Here is a 21,268-nt window from a genome sequence, read left to right on the forward strand (position 1 = left end):
AGAGGGAGAGAGAGAATCTTAAGTAGGCTCCATGCCCAGCGTGGAGCCCCACACGGGGCTCAGTCTTAACAACTCTGAGATCGTGACCTGAGCCAAAATCAAGAGTCCGGTGCTTAACTGAGCCATCCAAGTGCCTCCCATCTTAACGGTGGACAGTTCAGCAATTACATTGACACTGTTGTGTAACATCTCCAGAACTTTTCATCTTGAAAATCTGAAACTCTGTATCCATTAAACAACTCCCCCTTTCCCACTCCTTCCATCTCCTGGTAAACACCATTCTACTTTCGGGCGCCTGGGTGGCTCAGATGGTTAAGCGTCTGCCTTCGGCTCAGGTCATGATCCCAGGGTCCTGGGATCGAGTCCCGCATCGGGCTCCCTGCTAGGCGGGGAGCCTGCTTCTCCCTCTGCCTCTGCGTCTCTCTCTCTCTCTGACTCTCATGAATAAATAAATAAAATATTAAAAAAAAAAAAAAACACCATTCTACTTTCTGTTTCTATGAATTTGATTACTTTGGTACCTCATCTCAGTGGAGTCATACAGTATTTGTCTTTTTGTGACTGACTGGCTTATTTCATGTAACATAATTCTTGGAGATTCATGCGTGTTGTAGCATGTGACAGGATTTCCTTCCTTGTTAAGGATGAATAATATTCCATTGTATGTATACATCTCACTTTGTTTATCCATTCAGCTATTGATGGACATGTGGGCTGCTTCCACCTCTTGGCTATTGTGAACAGTGCTGCTATGAATGTGGGTGTACAAATAATCTTGAGAATCAGCTTTCATTTGTTTTGGATATGTACCTGGAAGTGGGGATTGTTGGATCATATGGTAGTTCCATTTAAGAATTTTTGGGGAACCCCCATAGTGTTTTGCATAGCAGATGCACAGTTTTGCAATCCTACCAGCAGTGCACAGGTGTTCAGTTTTTTACACATCTTTGCAGACGCTTGCGTGTATTTTGATTTCTAGCCATCTCAGAGGGTATGAGGTGGTATCTCATTGTGGTTTTGATTTGATTTTGATTCAAGTCCTTTAGCCATTTTTTATTTGTGTTACTTGATTTTTTGTTGTTGAGTTGTAGGAATTCTTTATATATTCTGGATATTAACCTCTTACCAGATACATGATTTGCAAATATTTTCTGTAGTTTGCCTTTTCACTATGTTGATTGTGTCCTTTGATGTGTAAAATTTTTGATGTAGTCTCATTTGTCTATTTTTGCTTTTATTACCTGTTTATGGTGTCATATCCAAGAAATCATTGCCGAGTCCAGTGTTATGAGGCTTATCTTCTATGTTTTCTTGTGGAACTCTTATAGTTTTAGGTCTTAGATTTAGGTTTTTAACCCACTTTTAATTAATTTTTGTATATGGTGTGAGATAATAATTGGTTCATCTTCATATTTTGCATGTGGATATCCAGTTTTCCTAGCACCAGTTTTTGAAGAAACTGTCCTTTCCCAATTGAGTGGTCTTGGCACTCTTGTCAAAAATAATTTGGATGTGTATGCAAGGGTTTATTTCTGCCCTCTCCATTCTCTTCTGTTGGGTCTGTATGTCTGTCTTTATGCCAGTAGCACACTGTTTGGATTATTGTAGTTTTGTGATATGTTTTGAAATCAGGAAGTGTGATTCCTCCAACTTTGTTTCCTTTTTTTCCCCCCAGATTGTTTGGGTTATTTGTAGTACCTTGAGTTTTATGATGAATTTTTCTGTTTCTGCAAAAAAAATGCTCTTGAGATTTTGATAGGGATTGCATTGAATCTGTAGATTGTTTTGGGTAGTATGGACATCTTAATAGTAACAGTAATCGGGGCGCCTGGGTGGCTCAGTTGGTTGGGCGACTGCCTTCGGCTCAGGTCATGATCCTGGAGTCCCGGGATCGAGTCCCACATCGGGCTCCCTGCTCAGCAGGGAGTCTGCTTCTCCCGCTCCCCCCTCTTGTGCTCTTTCTCTCACTCTCTCTCTCAAATAAATAAATAAAATCTTAAAAAAAAATAATAATAACAGTAATCCATTCAGTTTACATAGGGTATCTTTAGACTTATTTGTCTTCTTTAATTTCTTTTTTTTCCCTCTAACATTTTATTTTTAAGTAATCTCTACGTCCAGTGTGGGGCTCAAACTCAACCCCGAGACCAAGAGTTGCATGCTCCATTGACTGAGCCAGTCAGGCACCCCAAGTGTCTTCTTTAATTTCATCCAGCAATGTTTTGTAATTTTCACTATATAAGTCTTCCACCTCCCTTGGTTAGGTTTATTCCTAAGAATTTTTTTGTTTTGGTGCTATTGTAAATAGAATTATTTTCTTAGTTTCCTTTTGGATTGTTCATTGTTAGTGTATAGAAGCAGAATTGATTTTTGTGTGTTGACTGTGTATCCTGCAACTTTGCTGAATTTATTCTAATAGGTTTTGTGTGTGTGTGTGTGAATGTGAAATTTTTGGGGTCTTCTGTGTATAAGGTCATATCATCTGCAAACAGATAATTTTACTCCTTCCTTTAAAATTTGGATATCTTTTATTTCTTTTTCTTGCTTAACTGTTTTAGGTAGGACTCCTAATACTATGTTGAATAGAAGTGGTGAGAGCAGGCATTCCTTGCCTTATTTCTGATCTTAAAAGGGAAAGTTTTCAGTCTTTTACCATTCAATATAGTATTAGCTGTGAGCTTTTCATAAGTGGCCTTTATTATATTGAAGTACTTTCCTGCTATTCCTACTTAGTTGAGTGTTTTTATCATGGAAAGGTATTGAATTTTATCAAATGCTTTTTCTGCACCAGTTGAGACGATTATGAAATTTTTTGTCCTTCATTCTCTTAATATGGTTCATTGCTTGATTTTCGTGCATTGCACCAGCCTTGCATTCTGGAAATAAATCCCACTTGGTCATTGTGTATAATGCTTAATAATATGCTGTTGAATTTGGTTTGCTAGTATTTTTTGGAGGATTTCTGTATTGGTGTTCATCAGGGATGTTGGTCTGAGGTTTTTCATAGTGTCTATCTAGCTTAAATTTAACTTTTAAAAAGTCATTTACGGGACACCTGGGTGGCTCGGTCGTTAAGCATCTGCCTTCAGTCAGGTCATGATCCCAGGAGTCCTGGGATTGAGTCCTGCATCGGGTTCCTTGCTAGGTGGGGAGCCTGCTTCTCCCTCTCCCTCTGCCTGCCACTCCCCCTGCTTGTGCTCTCTCCTTCTCTCTCTCTGACAAATAAATAAAATCTTTAAAAAAATAAAAATGAAAAGTCATTTACATGTTTTAATCTTTAGGAAAGCTAAAGGTTAGAATTTAAATAAATATGGAGTACAATACATAAGACTCTTCTGTCATTGTCTTTGTGTGGAATTACCAAATGAAGAACCATCCTCTTAGATCTGAAATAAGAAATGGGAAGTATCCATACTGATTTATAAACTTCATTGGGAAAGCATATTGGATTTCCAAACTTCAATATGAATATAATTCAAGCCTGTGAATTGTATACTGTGCATGTTAGTAGAAAGTTCAGCAGTTTGTATCAAGTGGATGCTAATGCTAGGTGTTTTAATAGGGTGTTATCTAACAGAAATGGAAGGCACAAAAAATATTAAATATGTAGCATGTATGTTGTGTGTTGTGGTCATACTAAAATGACAGAAATTTTGTGCTTACTAGTAGTAACTGCAATTTTAAATTTTAATAATTTTTTAAAGATTTTATTTGAGAGAGAGAGTGAGAAAGCACAAGCAGGGCCAGGGGCAGAGGGAGAAGCAGACTCCCCACTGAGCGGGGAACAGGACATGGGGCTCACATGGGGCTCGATCCCAGGAGGCTAGGATCGTGACCTGAGCCTAAGGCAGACGCTTAACCGCTGAGCCATCCAGGCGCCCCACAATTCTAAATTTTATATTAAAATTTCCCATTATCCTCCATAAAGTGGTTTAGCTTGTTTACACTTCGCTTTTATTGTTTATTGTTATTAACTTAGTTGTTTTATTGTTGTTATTGTTATTATCTTAATTACAATTGTATCTCCATCTTCCTGTGAATTAGTAATAAACACTCAGTATTTCATTTAGATAACTTTTTGTACACCTTGAATAAATAAATGTGAAATTTTGATGTAATCTGAGAATATGTGAAATAAAAATTTGGATTTCCCTTGAAACCGAGGCTGAAAATCCAGTAGATGTTTTCACCTACTTTGCTATGAAATCTGTCTTGATATCTGCTATTGCTTAAAGTCTGCCAGTGAGCCAGCGGTGCCCAATGTGAAGTGGGCTTGATGGTAATAATGCACTGTGCTTATATTAATGTTGTATACCATTTACAAGTGTTCACACATGAATTTAGCTCATGGTTGTATATTTGATTTTCAGATCTGTATATTCATTTATACCAGCTAATTGGGTCTCACCTCTGAAATGTTGATAGCCGCTACACCCAGTTGTAATTATCACTGTTTATTCATGATATCTTAACATACAGAAAGTTATGTCAGTGGGGGCATATATATTTTTTAAATTAACTGCAAAAAGCTGAATATGGTATTCTGGTATAAGTGAGATGAAGAGTGATCATTGACAGTATTTTTAAAAATTATTCATGATTTAGCTATTGACCTTGGCAGACTGAGATAAGATTTTAAGGTGATAGTATATGATAAAACAAATATTTTATCTCTTGATATTTAGCTTGATATTTATTTAGTATTTATATGTTTTGATATTTATGAAAATCAACTGCAGCTTGTTAGGGCACACTGGGGAAGCAGCAGACTTGGAATTGGATAGTTGATACATGTCCAGTATATCAGGTATGATATGATGTCCAGTGTCTAGCAGCAGCCAGTGCCAGTATGGTAGACAGATGAGAGGAGGTTGTGGCATTCAGATGAGGGCAACTGGAGAGACAGAGAGAGACTTTTTAGAGTTTAGGGGCAGGAATCCAGTTCCTGGGATGGGGTTGGTAGATAATTTATAGCAAGAACAAAGTAGAGTATTGATCCTGGGATGACTCAGGCACAGGGTACAACTGAGTATAGGGTGAAAGAGTAGTGGGTCTGCAGGATTAAGGCAGAACCTTTTTCTTTTTTTTTTTTTTTTTAAAGATTTTATTTATTTATTTGAGAGAGAATGAGAGACAGAGAGCATGAGAAGGAGGAGGGTCAGAGGGAGAAGCACACTCCCTGCCGAGCAGGGAGCCCGATGCGGGACTCGATCCTGGGACTCCAGGATCATGACCTGAGCCGAAGGCAGTCGCTCAACCAACTGAGCCACCCAGGTGCCCCAGAACCTTTTTCTTATCTCCCTCTTCTCCCCACCCCAAACCACAACTGGTAGTACTCATTTGTTGACAAGTTCAGGAGTGGCATGCTAAATTTTCTACAGAAATCAGAACTGATGGTCGAGATCTGGGGCAAGCTGAGTATGTAGGTTGGGCCAGGTTATTCTAATTGTGTTTAAGACTGGAGTCCTATTTGGAAAGTATTGGGGGAATGTGGGTAGACAAGGAAACGAAGATTGCTGAGCACCTACTATCACATACTTAAAAATAGGAGGGGAACAGGTGGATGTTTCCAGTTCTGTCTGGCTTTCCTTTCTGGCAATGTGTAGTGATGCCATATCTGTGCCCCAGCTTGCTCCTTCCCTTCTTCCTGAAAGTAGAAATTGTTTCAGAAGTGTTGTGGCGTTAGTTATGTTCAATTTGTCTATTTAGTTACTTGAGAAAGTCTTTTTACTTTTGGCCTTCTGCCTTCCTTCTGTATATTATTTTTTAAGTTTGTAAGGGCAGATATTTGACCTGTCAGTTAGTTAGAAAATGTAGACAAGGTAATTAATTCTCTTGAGTATGCAGATTTATTCCAGTACCATTTCCAGGTTACCTTTTCCTGTGCTAGAGCAGGTGCTACCATTAGAAATCCTTTTTTTTTTTTTTTTTTTTTGCAAATCTCTCTTTTATTTTTATTTATTTTTAAGATTTTTATTTTTAAGTAATCCCTATACCCAACATGGGACTCAAACTACCATTAGAAATTCTTAAGGACTTCATCCAGGCTTATGGAAATGAAAATATATTTGCAAATGATACACATATGTAGCTATGATACGAGTATGCTATCAAGAAACATTTTGGTTAGGGGCGCCTGGGTGACTCAGTCAGTTGCAAGTCCGACTCTTGATCTTGTTTGGCTCAGGTGTTGATCTCAGGGTCGTGAGTTCAAGCCTCCAGGGGCTTAAAAAATGTTTTGGTTAAAATTTTTTTTACCTGGTCAGGGTATACATGATCATTGCTTGATTTGTCATTCTTTTCACCTTGTCATCTCCTCAGAAGACTTATAGCAGAAATTGGGGAGATAAACATAGGGAGGAAAAATACCTTTTTGAGCAAGGAGAAATCTTTTTTTAAGTTCTTAGTAATTATTAAAGGGGCAGTAGATTTTCTTCTTTTGAATGTATGTTTTTTTAAAGATTTTATTTATTTATTTGACAGAGAGAGAGATAGCGAGAGCAGGAACACAAGCAGGGGGAGTGGGAGAAGGAGAAGCAGGCCTCCCGCGGGGCAGGGAGCCCGATGCGGGGCTCCATCCCAGGACCCTGGGATCATGACCTGAGCCAAAGGCAGACGCTCAACAACTGAGCCACCCAGGCGCCCCTTGAATGTATGTTTTTACATATAACAATTTTTTGGTATTTTTGGTGAGCTTTTCATTTCTTAACTATGTACTCAAAGTTGCCACCTATCATTTGATGTAAGGAATGATAATAACTTGCTATTTTGATTAAATGTACTACTGTAGGAACTATGTTTACCTTTTAACATTTCATGATCTCAACCTAAATGACAGACTTCTTCCTGTTGTCTTCTAAGTAGATAGGCCAGTAAAAGGAGCATGCCTATGGGTCTTGTCAGGAGTTCATAGTTTTTGTTCCCTGCTAATCTTGAGTAGATGAATATGATAAAGATCGTTTTTCGGGGGCTCCTGGGTGGCTCGGTTGGTAGAGCATGTGACTCTTGATCTCGGGGTCATGAGTTTGAGCCCCATGTTGGGTGTAGAGATTACTTTTTTAAAAAAGATAATTTTATGATAGCACTCAGTTTTTTGTAGATACTTTATGAGATTATGGACCTGAAATATGAATAAATCAGGTTTTACCAGCAGAGAGATTTTATAATTCCTCAGGTAGTTGAGGTTTTAAAAGAGGACATTAAAAAATACATTTCCACCCTTATAATTTACTTTTTCCATACGAACAATAAAATTGTAAATTAAAAATGTAAAAATCACCTACATTGTCACCACCCTGATATGCTACCTGTTCTCCTTTGCTGCTGCTTTTCTGTTATAATACTGCATCCTAATATAGGGCTTTGATGCATCAAACTTGACGCATGTTGCTACAGTCATCATAAATAGTTTCATTGTAGGAGTTTTCTATTGATTGCATTTTTGTACCATAAATTAACATATGGCTGGACATTTAGGGAGTTCTACTTTCAAGTGTTTGTATTATAGTGATGGTGGCATTTCAGGTCATATATATTTCTTGGATGTGATTCTCATAGATAGAAGGATGTAATCCTTTGGGAGGAGTGTAAAGGAGTGTTAAGATAATAGATTAGCATGCTTGTATGTGCTAAATTTGCTGGCTGTTAGCCGCTGAATATTTCTGCATTTTTAGGGAAATAACACACCTAACTACTTTAAGTGCTTCCCTCACTCCTTAATAATATATGGGTTCTGAGGGACCTTGTTAGTGATGGCTCTCTGGTTTGCAGCTTTTTATTTTTTATCTTGAGACCACTTGGGATTGAGTTAAAAGAACTTTGAAACAGTTAATTCTTTTATTACCAAAAAATCAAAATTACTTTAAGATTTTTAAACACTATCATAGAAAAACAGGTTTTTTGTGTATTTTTACTTTTTCGGGGGATGATTTTAATGAATTAGCAAGTCATTTGAAGTTAAAGATGCAATCATAACTATATAATTTTTTTATATGTTTGTGTTTATATGTTATAGTAATTGGTGTCCAACATGTTTTCAGAAGTGAGAGAAGAAAGCTTTTTTGTTACTGAATTAAACATGTAAGGTAAACTGAGTAACAGGCCATAAACATACTTATTATAGATAATTTGAAAAAGTTATGGTGAACAAGTTTTAGCTTTTAGATCTGTTTATATCAAAAGCAGTGCTGCTGAGAGCGTTTACTTGAATTTAATGTATAGAATTAAAAATATATAATCACCCATTTTTAATTCAATAATTATATATGAATGTATTTAACAAACCTTTAATGGCAGTATACTGTACACTTGAGCCTAAGGAAGTGGTTTTAAAGTATATTCAGCCTATCTACAAATGTGTTCGCTTAGTTTTCAGTGAGGAGAAATAAAAGCTAATTGTTTTTGGATATATTTTTTCTCAAAAGGAACATAGTGATTGAGAGTTAAAGCAAATTTCATTTCTATGATTTATCTTTCAAAGCTTTTGGAATGTTAACTCTTCTATAGTAGTTGCAGAGAATTGGTACATGTGATTAAAAAAAAAAAATCTGTTTTTCCTTGACACTAGGTGAGAGCTCCACCTTGTGATCTTTGAGCATATTTTTTAAAAAATTAGTAACCTATAGTAGGCCAGAAATGGTGTGGTGAGTTTGATCATTAAACTCATACTTTTATTTGAACATTACATATTATTACAGTTTTTGGTTTTCCAACTTAGGACAAATGGTATTAAGTATATTTAAAGACCTTGTTTATAAGTTTTTTAATGTAAATCTTTGCGGTAACCAAATTGTATTTATATATAGCTGTAGACATTTAAAAGGAAAAAAATTCATAGCCTTTCCTGCATATAAAGTTTACATTCTTAAAAAAACCCCAATGCTAATTTACCCATTGCTTCTCCTCCTCTAAAGTACAAAGCAACTTATCTTCTGAACTGTGAAGAAATGTTTTGGTGGCAAATTGGTTATTTAGACAATGATTAAAATAGTAAAAACTCAGATACAAGCAGTTTAGTATTTATATTTGATAATATTAGGTAGCAATAGAGGTAAGTGCCTTCTTGTAGAAACACATTTTCATGTTTATTGGTACAAGTAGTTCCATAAGGGCAAGGATCTCTCCTGTTCACCACTGTGTTTGGTACATGGTAGATATTTCTAATTGGTTGAATGGATTTTTAATACTTAGAAACTCCTTAAAACAAATATTTTAACTGGGATAGGGAGTTGGCCAGTGTAATAATTTTTTCTACATCTATTAGACCTTGTCGTGATACTTCTTTTTAAAATACAGACACCTCGTCTGGGAGACTCACATCTTAATAAATTCCATTTTTCTTTTGTGTTTGCTTTGGTTTCTAATTACCAAATAAATGTTAATATGCCCTATATACTGAACAAAATAATTTGACCTGGCAGAACTTGTACACTAGAAATGTGCTATTTAGAGGAAGGTGAAAAGTGTATCACATAATACTTATTTTATTTGGTGTTCTCTGCTTTTCAGAGCTGATGCATTCTTTATGTCCCTTAGGGGAGAATATAGTTATGAACTACTTTTAAAAAATTGTATATTTAAGGATTGCAGCAAGTTTGGTTTTATAAAATGCTTGAGGGGTGGGTAGAGGGCATTGCAGGTAGGCAGACAAAACAAGCACTTTATTTCCAACTTGCCATCTAGATAGCCTGACATGTTGGTTAGAACTTATTAGCTCTATACTTCTCCAGCTCCCTTATAAAAAACAAAACTGTTTTTTAAGAAATAGTTTTTTTTTTAGTAAGTTGGGATTTTTAGGAGTCTAGGGTGTATCCTACATGTGATGGCAAGCTTCAGAACTCTTGTGTGCTACTTAGATAATTCCTTCAGTTATAATACGAATATTAACAGATTAACAATTAGTGGTTTTAGAAGAGAACAGTCCTGGGACCATGATTTGGTGCAATGAGAAGACCATTCTAACAGTCATATCTAAATAAAGATTTTATAATATCAGTACTCTTCAGAAAAAAAACCTCAAAGTGGTGGTATAGACCACGCTTGATTATTCAGGTCTTGATTTGTGGATTATTCGTTCTTGTTTGTCCTATTACCTCATTATTTTGTTGTTCATGGTAGCTTAATTAGAGTGAGCTAAGAAATTCAGTGTTTTGAATTTCTATTAATTGAATATTACTAGCCATTTATGATGTTTTTTAGAGATTTAATATTAATGGAAAAAATGGGGCGCCTGGCTTGCTCAGTTGGTAGAGCATGTGACTCTTGATCTGGGGGTTGAGTTTGAGCGCCAGGTTGGGTGTAGAGATTACTTTTAAAAATCTTAAAAATTAATGGAAAAATTGAATTATCAGTTTCTTGTATAATATCTTTATTGAGAGGTTAGAAGTTAGTATGTGATATTTTAACATTTATTATTAATTGCATATATTTAGTCTTACCTGCTTTTTCTTTAGATAGCCATCAAGTACTAGAGTCACAAGGAAATAAAAGGAAAACATAAGAAAATTATAAAAGAAAGTTATACACAAGATTAAGAGCTTCAGACTCCACCTATTTTCTCTTTTTTGTTATAGATTGTCATTTGCTTTTAGATCTTTCTCTCAGGAACTGCATCTTGGACCTTCAAAACCAGAAATAATATCCTTCCTATGGCCAAACTAAACTTCTTTTGGTCATGAATGGTATTCATCTGTTGTCCATATGACATTATTGGTATTTAAATTGATTGTAAGTTCCTTGAAGGAATAGATGAGAGCTAACCTTTTTTTCCCCTTCCCTGTTCAAACCGTGTGGTATTATCATGGTTATTTATTAATGAGTAAGATTTTGGGCTGTATGTTTCTTCTAGTGTAGAAGAACCTGCTTCTTTTTTTTTTTTTTAAGTAGGTTTTATGCCCAACGTGGCGCTTGAACTCATGACCAGCCAGGTACCCCTAGCTAGCTCCTTTTAACTGTACTGTACATCATCAGCAAAAAGCTGTAGAATTTTCAGGCATCTTGTATTATGGTTTAAACTTGTCATGAGGATTTTAGGACCAGTAAAAGAGTCACATCCTGTTCCTAGTTAGGGCATATGTCTTTTTTTTTTTTTTTTTAGGGCGTATGTCTTTTTAAGCCAGGCTAGAGAATCATAACGAAGTTTTACTTTATTTTATTTTTATTAATTAAAATCAGAAGATTTATTACTTGACTCATCGTTGAAATCCTTAAGATGAGCTGGATGCTGCAGCAGCTGCCCTCTTGAGTTTAGGTGTTGTTTCTTCATGGAATCCATGCCTGAATCTACGGTTTACAATTAGGTGCCTCATTGGACCAGTCCCAGTGGTATTTCGTCTTTTAGCCTCGGCACTTCACTTGTACTTTCTCTTCGGCTTGGCAGGATAGCCACATTTGCCACAGGTCGACTTCTGAAGGTGGTAGGCCTTAGAGCCGCAGTGGTGGCACAGTGTGTGTCTTAACGGCAGTACTTTCCAGTGATTATTTCCCTTCAGCATCTTGTTTCTGTGGCTAAGACCAAAGAGCGAGAATCATAACAAATTTTAAAAATAATTATAATACAAGGGCTTTTCTTTGTATCTGTTGTTACTGTTGTGGGACTGCAGCAGTTTATAACAAATCCATTATCTAAAAAAGGCAGTCAGGGTGCCTGGGTGGCTCATGCGGTTAAGCGTCCTACTGCGTCTGACTCTTGATTTCTGCTCAGGTCATGATCTGAGGGTCCTGGGATCGAGCCCCTTATTGGGCTCCCCGCTTAACGGGGAGTCTGTTTCCTCACCTTCCCTCTGCCCCTCCCCCTACTTGCTTACTCTCTCTCAAATAAATAAAGAAATCTTAAAAAAGAAAAACAGTTAAATGCAAGGGGAAAAAAAATCCTTATTTACTAAAGGACAGTAGCAGGCCCTGGGAAATTTAGTTTTTGAGTATAGATATCCTTCCCAATATTTTTCATTTGTTGGTAATAAATACGGCATCCCTTCCCTTAAAGGAATTGTTTGTCTTAGAAGAAAGAAGCAAACCATTGTTTTACCCACGTAAATCTATGAATATATTTCTGACATTGAGGTGTTCCAGAAGATGATAAAGAAATGATAGCAGCTCCAGAAATACCAACTGATTTTAATCTACTACAGTAAGTATATTATGAAAATTTTTAAATCCTTTTCCACAAAATGGGAAATATATCAACTTCAGTTAAAATTATTTCTGCAGAAGATCTAATATATAAGATATAAGTATGTATATTTTGAAACAGTTTATATCAGTGCTCATTGGTTTCTGTAACAGTGATTCCATGGTGTTTTTGTACTATGTTTTAAATTTATTTTTTAATTTAGATACAGTATAATTTATTATTTTGCTGTGCAGTTCTTTGAATCCATATTTAGTTTTACAATACTAACTGTTCTGAGGGAGTGCCGTGAAATTTTTAAAAAGTTAAGTGTCCTCATTGGTAAGGAATATATACCACATAGTAGTATTTAGGGTGTAATACCAGATTTCTTTTATAAAATCCACTGATAATAGGCTTAAACAAATCTGGGAGGGTTGGACATGCTATCCATATATATATATTTTTTTAAAAAAACAAATTACATGCTTATTGGTCTATAAAGTGACTTCGACATAGGTATTTTCTTTACTCTTGTCTTAAAAGCTACCTCTACTTCTTTTTCAACTTTTATTCTAATTACTCTCTAGTATTTGATGTGGGAAGGAATTTGAGCTACTGTATGTAATAGTGGTTTTCATACTAAGCTGCAGTTTCATGAGGTGCCTCAGTGAAAAAGGAACCTTTAAACTGCCTTTGGGTCCCTTTAACTATACACATATACACCATTACTGTATTGCTGTTGGAATTTTTATAACACTTGATTTGAAAATAATTTGGTTGCTAAAAATTTTGAAAACTTCAGATAGATACCTTTGTACATAATGGTAGCCAGTGTCTACTTTTGATGCTTTATATAGATTTTCATTTTTAAAATAATTTTATTATTTTCCGTGGAGACTAAGGTGGTCTACTGGTATATTGCCAATATTTTGAAGTATGCTTTTTAATGTGATTTTAATCCCAGTGTATATGGACTCTGTTTGAAGATTCTTGAGGGAAATTTCTTGTTTTTGTTAGAGGGAGGATACAGGATAGTCTGTGGAAAAAATAATTTTTGGTTGGAGTATTATAAAATTATGAAATTTCTTAAATACATTAATTAAGATTGGAGACAATTAAGAATGTTTGTATTATAAACTAGACTACTGACTATTAGAATATCTCAAGTAATTAAGGCCTGAAATAGGATAATGGATAAGAGGGAATTGATGTGGTGGAGGTAGAATAGACAGTATTTGGTTGGGTATGTGAGATGGACGGCAGGGTAAAGAGAAAGGAGGGGAAGAGTCAGTCATATGATAGGTGACTCATGAAATTTCAAGCCACTAAAAGGTTAACCTAGTATGCTCCATAAACATACTAGCATAGGTTATTTTACCTGGGATAGGTGGTGGTGTTCTTTTGATCTAAAAAGCAGAGGAAAACATTGGAGAAAGACAGACTTTCAAGAATATTTCTTCTCTGGTTGGGGTTATTTTAGACTCCTATCCTGATTACTCACTTTAGCTTTCTTCATAAGGTTTTCCAGTTAGTAATCAAACCGCTAGTGGCTCATTCTTTTAGTTGGGATAGCCTGGAGATGCGGATTAAGAGTGTAATTGAGCCTGTGATTACTCTGTGGCCATTGGAATATTGCGAAGACTAGTGATTGTTTGCAGGCTTTAATAGCAGTTACGGATCTAAGAGAGCTGGTGTCCCACAAATGTCTTGGGAAGAAAGAAGTATTACTTATATACAGCAAGATACTTAAAAACATTTTCTTTCTTTTTTTTTTTTTGCAAGGCTGTATAGAATATTGATAACCACAATCTTCTTAAGATGTAACAGGCATAAGTTTCAGGGTTAATATTACAGTAGTCATTCAGGTTTTGGTGCATTAACTCTTGGGAAATGGTACTTCTTATAGGCCCTTTCCTCACAACATTATAGGACATAGTTAGGATTGCCACTATCTTCAATACATTGTTTGAATTACATTGTAGGTAAGTGCTATAAATAGTAATTTTTTTCCTTGCTAGCACCTTAACTATTACTATAGGTATATAAAGTATTTCTATCTCATAGCCTCTGGACAGCTGGTTATTTTAGCAATAAAAATGGAAATAGAAGAAATCTAGTTAGAGAAGACTAGCTTTAGAAAGAATAGCTTTGCATTTTGATTCCATTTGTTTTAAGCAAAACTGGCACTAGGATTACATATTTGAAGTGGTAAAACTTTTGTCTTTTATGGGTGTGGCTCAATTCTAAAATCCATTATGACCCAAATTTCAAGTATGCCTTGCCTTCAGCATTTAAATGAGGCTATGTTACCACTATTTAGGTAGATTGACCATGTTTGCATATATAGGAAGCATTACACATGTGTATTTAAATTAGTCTTCTTCCTTACGTGTGAGAAAATCCAGATTATATAAAACACCCCCCCTACTGCAAAATAAGGGACAACTTCTTAGAATTATAGATTTACATATTAGAAGAGATTGAAGAGACTTAGAGATTTCATTCTTTCTTGCATATACATTGTTATAGATGAAAAGATTGAGAGGTTGTCACTTGTCTAAGATCACAGTTTCTTAGTACTAGAAACAGTTCTCCTGACTGTAGTGTACCACCTCTTTACTTCATAAAGGATTTTGATCAATTAGCATTTCCCTCTTGTATTTCAAATGGTTTAGTTTGTAAAAATGTTTTATACATATCCTTTCAGAAGTACATGTTTTGTGTAGTTAGAATTACAAATATTTTTTTTGAGTGAGAGAGCAGTGGTCAGAGGATTCTTAATATTACTGAAATTCCCTAGTAAAGGTCATCCAGTTCCTAGTGTTAAAATGCAGTCTTCTCTGAATTCCATGGTCTTGAATCAGAAAATGAAACCAGCCATTACAATAGAACAGCACAGTTCCTAGGGTTAAAATTTTGAGAGCCACTGGTATTATAAGTTTTTATGTCTTGGTTAAAAATTAAGAAAATAAAAAATGTTTAGTTTTTTTTGTTTGTTTTAGATCATTGTTTTGTAGTTTGTTACGTAATTTTATGTTTGGTAATATGCTATGGTATGATGTTTTGGGGAAGCATTTTAATTATATCTAATGCTAATAAGGAGTTTTGTAAAGAGTTAACCAAGCCTTTCTTTTAGAAAATATGGCAAAAATTAGAAACTCCACCTATATTTCTAAGGAAAGTTTTAAATAATTGCTTATCTTTTGTCACAGGGAGTCAGAAACACATTTTTCTTCTGACACAGATTTTGAAGACATTGAAGGAAAAAACCAAAAACAAGGCAAAGGAAAAGTATGTACAGAATATATAACTTTATTTTGGTTCTTAAGGTCATTTGTATACATATATGCATATGTACATATAAAATATAGCTGTTTTAGTTATGTCTCAGATGTTGTCTTTTAAAAGTGCCCCCCCCCCACCCCGATTGGTATGGTAAACCTTCTGAATGCATATGGTTTCTTTGGCTTCTAGGTCAAATATCTTTTGATTAGCTATTTTCCACTACTGTAAAGTTGAAATTAATAATACAGCACTCTTTTTAAAAAAAATTTTATTAAGTTAATTTTAATTCCAGTATAGTTAACATACAGTGTAATATTAGTTTTAGGTGTACAATATATTGATTCAACAATTCTATACATACTCAGTGTTTGTTATGATAAGTATACTCTTTAATCCCCATCACCTATTTCACCCATCGCCCCCACCCACCTCCCTCTGGTAACCATCAGTTTGTTCAAGAGTCTGTTTCTTGGTTTGTCTCGCTCTCTCTTTTTTCTTTGTTTCTTAAATTCCACATATGAGTGAAATCATATTTGTCTTTCTCTGACTTACTCTCTAGCTCCATCTATGTTTTTGCACATGGCAAGTCATTCTTTTTTTTTATGGCTAAATAATTTTCCATTGTATATATAGACACCACGTCTTCTTTATCCATTCATCTGTTGATGGACATTTGCACTGCTTCCATAATTTGGCTATTGTAAATAATGCTGCAGTAAACATAGGGGTGCATATATCCTTTCAAATTAGCGGTTTTGTATTCTTTGGGTAAATACCCAGTAGTGTGATTACTGGATCATAGGGTAGTTTATTTTTAATGTTTTGAGGAACCTCTGTACTGTTTTCCACAGTGGCTGCACCAGTTTACATTCCCACTAACAGTGCATGAGGGTTCCTTTTCTCCATATCCTCACCAACACTTGTTTCTAATAGTTTATTTTGTAAAGCACAGTATGCTAAGCACAATGTGATATTCTTTTGGCTTTATTTACGCATGAGTAGTCAAACATAAAGCAAAGCAAACAAAAATAAAATTTCTTATTCTAAAGCATCCAAAAAATGTAACCTATGACCAGTTTAAGTCAAATAGGTTACAGTTGACAAGAGTTTTACTCTTTATAAGTAATGTCAAGGATAAAAACTAACAAAGTGAGGGGCGCCTGGCCAGCTCAGTTGGAAGAGCACTCGACTCCTGATCTCCAGGTCATGAGTTCAAGCCCCACTAGGAATTACTTAAATAAATAAAACTTAAAAAAAAAAAAAAAAAACTAACAAAGTGAGGTTCTGAGTCAGTAGAATGCATATTTAGAATATGAATGCATGGCCTGAGGACTCTGGATTACTTGGTGAATTGTTAAATTATTTTGATGTTTTGGAAAGTACATTTGACTCTGTGCATGTGTGTAAATACAGTGTGCAAAAGATGACTTGTTTTTGTTCACCATTTTCCTTCCCAAATGAATTTTGGATTTATATTTTCTTACAACACATTTACTTTTATTTTTTTATCTATTCATTTATTTATGTAAAATTTTTTTTTAAAAGATTTTATTTAGAGAGAGAGCATGAGCAGGGCTAAGGGCAGAGAGAGAGGGAGAGAAAGAATCTCAAGCAGACTCCACTCTGAGCATGGAGCCCCATGCGGGGCTTGATCTCATGGCTCTGAGGTCATGACCTAAGCTGAAATCAAGAGTCAGGTGCTTAACCGACTGAGCCACCCAGGCACCCTGACACATTTACTTTTAAAAAGTCTATAATAGTGACGCCTGGGTAGCTCAGTCAGTTAAGCATCTGCCTTTGGCTCAGGTCATGATCCCAGGGTCCTGGGATTGAACTCCTTGCTCAGCGGGGAGCCTGCTTCTCCCTCTCCCATTCCCCCTTTTTGTGCTCTCTCTCTCTGACAAATAAAGTCTTAAAAAAAAGAAAAAGCAGTTTATAATACAGAAATGTACAGTGAACAAAGTAGATTTCCCTGTAAACCTATCACACAGCAGAGGTAAGATATTCTTTAAACATTTTGATGAGCATTCTTTTGTACATATACCTGTCTATAAACATGCACATAGAATCTTACTTAAATGGATTCATACTATGCAAACTGTTTAATTTGCTTTTAAAACTTAATAGTATGTTGTAAGCAGCTTTCCTATCAGTGAATTTTTCCTATCATTTCTAATGGTGTCAGAGCATCCCATTTTATGTATGGAATATAATTTATTTAACTAATCCTTGGCATATATTTTTAGAGTTCACATAATCCATGTTTCATAATTTCATATCCTTTTTTAGTCTCTTAAAACGTAGAAATTTTGAGACAGAAAAAGTGAATGAATAAAATGTTAACTCATGACTGTCCAAAGACAGCCAAATTCTAGTGGGTAGTATATGGTTATTCATTTGAAAACCAATTTTTCTTGTTCTGCAACCATCTTGCAAAACTGAAAATATACTTTTGACTTTGATTTAATCTACAGGTTGGGACAAGACTCACAGTGGCATCTGAATAGAGGACTCCCCAAAGTTTTTGTGCCACACTTTAACTTTGTATAGTCACTGCTATGAATGAGGTATTAGGGCTCAGATTAATGATTTATTATAATAATAATGGTAACTACGCTTTGACACTATACTATGTATATTCCAAGCATTGTGCTAAAAATATGTTCTCTAATTTAATATTTGAACCACTCTGTGAATTAGAAAACTTACTGATTTTATAGATAGGAAACTGGTCCAGAGAAATGCAGTGGTTAAAGGATTTGAGCCCACATCTGTTAAAAGGTGGTGAGAGCAGAAGCAGGGTTAGGGGCAGAGGAAGCGGAAGAAGCAGACTCCCCGCTGAGCAGGGAGCCTGATGTGGGGCTCCGTCCCAGGACTCTGGAATCATGACATAAGCTGAAGGCAGAGGCTTAACCAACTGAGCCACCCAGGCGCCCTCCACCCATAGTCTTTAGAGATGTTTTTAATCTACAAGATTGTGCCCAGGTTAGCATGTTTACTTCTTGTACTTCCTGTATTGTTCCTTCCACGTTGTTTTTTTTCTAGCATAGCATATGCATTGAGCCATTTTAATTGTACTAATTAGTTTTGCATACCAACAGGGAATATTGAAGCATATGATAGATAAATTGCAAATATATAATTCCATTTAATTAACATTAACATTTTATACTGTCCTAGTGTACTCTCTGTAGTTGATCTTTTCTTTCACCCTTATCTCTGAAATTCCTTTTACTGGGGACAATAACCTTTTATTCTGCAATTAAGAATTAATGACAAATTCACAAAGACTGAATCTCATTAACAAAATAATGTAAATTAACAAGTAATATATTTCAGTTGTTAGGAAGGAGTTTGAAGTAGTTGTTAAGAGTAGGGTCGTTTTGGACTCTTGAGGAAGGAGGAAGGACCGTCTGTCGAACAAAGTATAGAAACACACAGGCTGTCAGTAGAAATACGTTTGTAGACCTGGCGGTAGCCCAGGGGTCTGCAAACTATGGCCTGTTTTTATACTGCCCATGAGCTAAGAATGGTTTTTATATTTTTAAAGCGTTGTAAAAATAAGCAAAGAATATATGACAGAAATGGAATGTGGTGGCCCGCAAAGCCTAAAATATTTACTGTCTGGTATTTTACAGAAAGTTTGCCGATCCTTGCTCTAGATCATAGAAATGTGTAGGTTGAAAAGAGACCTAGAAATCATCTATTCTAATCTGTAAAGATTTAATACAACTCTGACATTTTAGAAATGAGGACTCTCGAGTTAGGGAATGACTTGCTTTTCTATAACAAGTTAAAAGGCTGTGGGAAGTATTTTATAACTGAAGCATGTAGGCAACCTTTTCACTGATTTATGAAGTCCCCACTCCCCAGTATTGACAACTTCCTTATAAAGGGGCTTCATTTCCATAGTGTTCATTAACTGAATTTTCATAATAAATGTTATCACTAGTTGTACAGAGGAACATGATTTTTTACATTTGAATTCTCCTTCATTTATCCAGAATAAGAATGAGGTTGATACACCTATTCATACTTTTTAGAATTCCTTTGTCAGTGCACTGCAATAATTTATAAGACTAACAGATAAAATTTAAAAATTTGAACTAAGTACTAGTTACTTATTTGATAAAGTGTTTTGTTATTCTTGCTGCCCACTGCAGTCTGCACCTTAAAGCAGCAACCCTATGAAGTAGGCACAGTTTTATACTCACTTTACAAATTAGAAACTCTGAAGCACAGTATGGTTAAGTAACTTGCTCAACATCACTCAGCTAATAAAAATTTGGACCCATGCAGTCTGTCAGTCTGCAGAGGCTGTGCTCCTTACTACAGTGTCACGTGAGGTGTCTGATACTATAAGTGAAAAAATTGATGCCACAAAGAAGCTGTCTCAACCATATCATTTTATCATGACATGTGTATGGTATGCCTCTTTAGGTCAGGTTTAGGCATGTTATAATTATGTACCCTTTTAACTGCTTCTGCTGTAGTTTTATTTTGAATTTTCAAGGATAATGATAATAACTTAATTAACTTGTATTTTTATGCAGACTTGTAAAAAAGGCAAAAAGGGCCCAGGAGAAAAGGGCAAAGGTGGAAATGGTGGAGGAAAACCTCCTTCTGGTCCAAACCGAATGAATGGTCATCACCAACAGAATGGAGTGGAAAACATGATGTTGTTTGAAGTTGTTAAAATGGGGAAGAGTGCTATGCAGGTAATGTTTATTGTGTTCTTCCCAGTTTATTTGTACATTTTAAACTTCAGTGAGTTATATAAAATCCCTGAGTTTTCTAATTGCATTTAAAAAAAAAATCTAACACTGCTTATTAGAAAAAAAGCAACAAAGTTCAGAAAACTAGGGATCTGTCTATTCAGACCTAAGACCTTTAAACTGTGTCTTGAGCCATTTTCTACTGCATTATTTTCTTTTAATGGCATATAATAAAAAGTTATTTGCTCAAAAAATATGCTGATGTAAACTATGAGGTTTCAATTTCCCCTGAATTTATATGGCTGCCATTAAAATATGAAGTCCTTTGCCCATATAGAATTCTTGGTTGAGTGACCTAATATAATCACTATCCACTTTAGTGAATTGAATTATGTTGATCACTGTTGTCTATTACAAAGTTTATTACTTGTGCTGTTTCTTAGCAGAAGAGTGAAAAGTGAGAGTCATATCCATGTCACATCATCCTAATTTTATTTCTTCTGCAAAATTTTAGGACAATAGAAGCATTTAGGCTTTACAGTGGAGGCTAAACCCATACGGTTTTAAAAAAAATTGAATAAACACTATACTCAAAAGAATATGCATGCTTAATAAAGTTATTTTTTAATTTATAAAAGCTGTGGGGAATAGTTTCCAGAGAATTAATTTTAATCAAAAAGGGTACACATGGGTGGTTTATGGAGAACTAGCCTTATTTAAGTTTTCTGTTATTTAAGAGTAACAAATGCAAATCTTATTTGTAAATATGGACTTATCTGAATATGTATGGCTTTGTAAATAAATTTTAAGTATCAGTTGGGACTGATAAAACCGCATTTTTACATGTAAAATAAAAATTGTTGGTTGTTTTGAGCTATTACCAATTGTACAGAGGAACATGACTTTTAAAATTTGAATTTGCCTTCATTTATTCATACATGGTTTGCTTTTTATATAGTTGTGATGAGGGTGTGGATTTTATTTCTTTAATGTTTTAAATTATTTCATATATACATTTGATATATTTTTAAAAATAATGTCTTATTATATTATGGTGCTATGGTTTCTTTAGTCATTCCCTAATTTAACAAGTTATCCCCTTCTCTCTGGTTCTCTGGTTCCCATTTTGGGTTAGCTTTATCAAAGGAATAAATTCTTT

General features: G+C 35.1%; 1 protein-coding gene across 7 annotated transcripts in view; it reads left to right on the forward strand.

Annotated features, from left to right (window-relative positions):
• The window catches only part of STAG2 (STAG2 cohesin complex component), a 133,247-nt gene that overhangs the window by 39,443 nt on the left and 72,536 nt on the right, over positions 1 to 21,268 (forward strand). For all 7 annotated transcript variants that reach the window (XM_054509116.2, XM_045882152.3, XM_054509117.2 and 4 more), the window contains exons 2-4: positions 11,984 to 12,127; positions 15,322 to 15,400; positions 19,948 to 20,112. In XM_054509116.2, the coding sequence (XP_054365091.1) occupies positions 12,084 to 12,127; positions 15,322 to 15,400; positions 19,948 to 20,112 (288 nt within the window). In that variant the 5' untranslated portion in view covers positions 11,984 to 12,083. The remainder of the gene's footprint in view (positions 1 to 11,983; positions 12,128 to 15,321; positions 15,401 to 19,947; positions 20,113 to 21,268) is intronic.

The sequence above is a fragment of the Mirounga angustirostris genome, unplaced genomic scaffold (genome assembly GCF_029215605.1).
Source record: "Mirounga angustirostris isolate CCGP_5_RB_7025 unplaced genomic scaffold, mMirAng1.0.hap1 SCAF_11, whole genome shotgun sequence".
In the NCBI taxonomy this organism is placed as follows: domain Eukaryota; kingdom Metazoa; phylum Chordata; class Mammalia; order Carnivora; family Phocidae; genus Mirounga; species Mirounga angustirostris.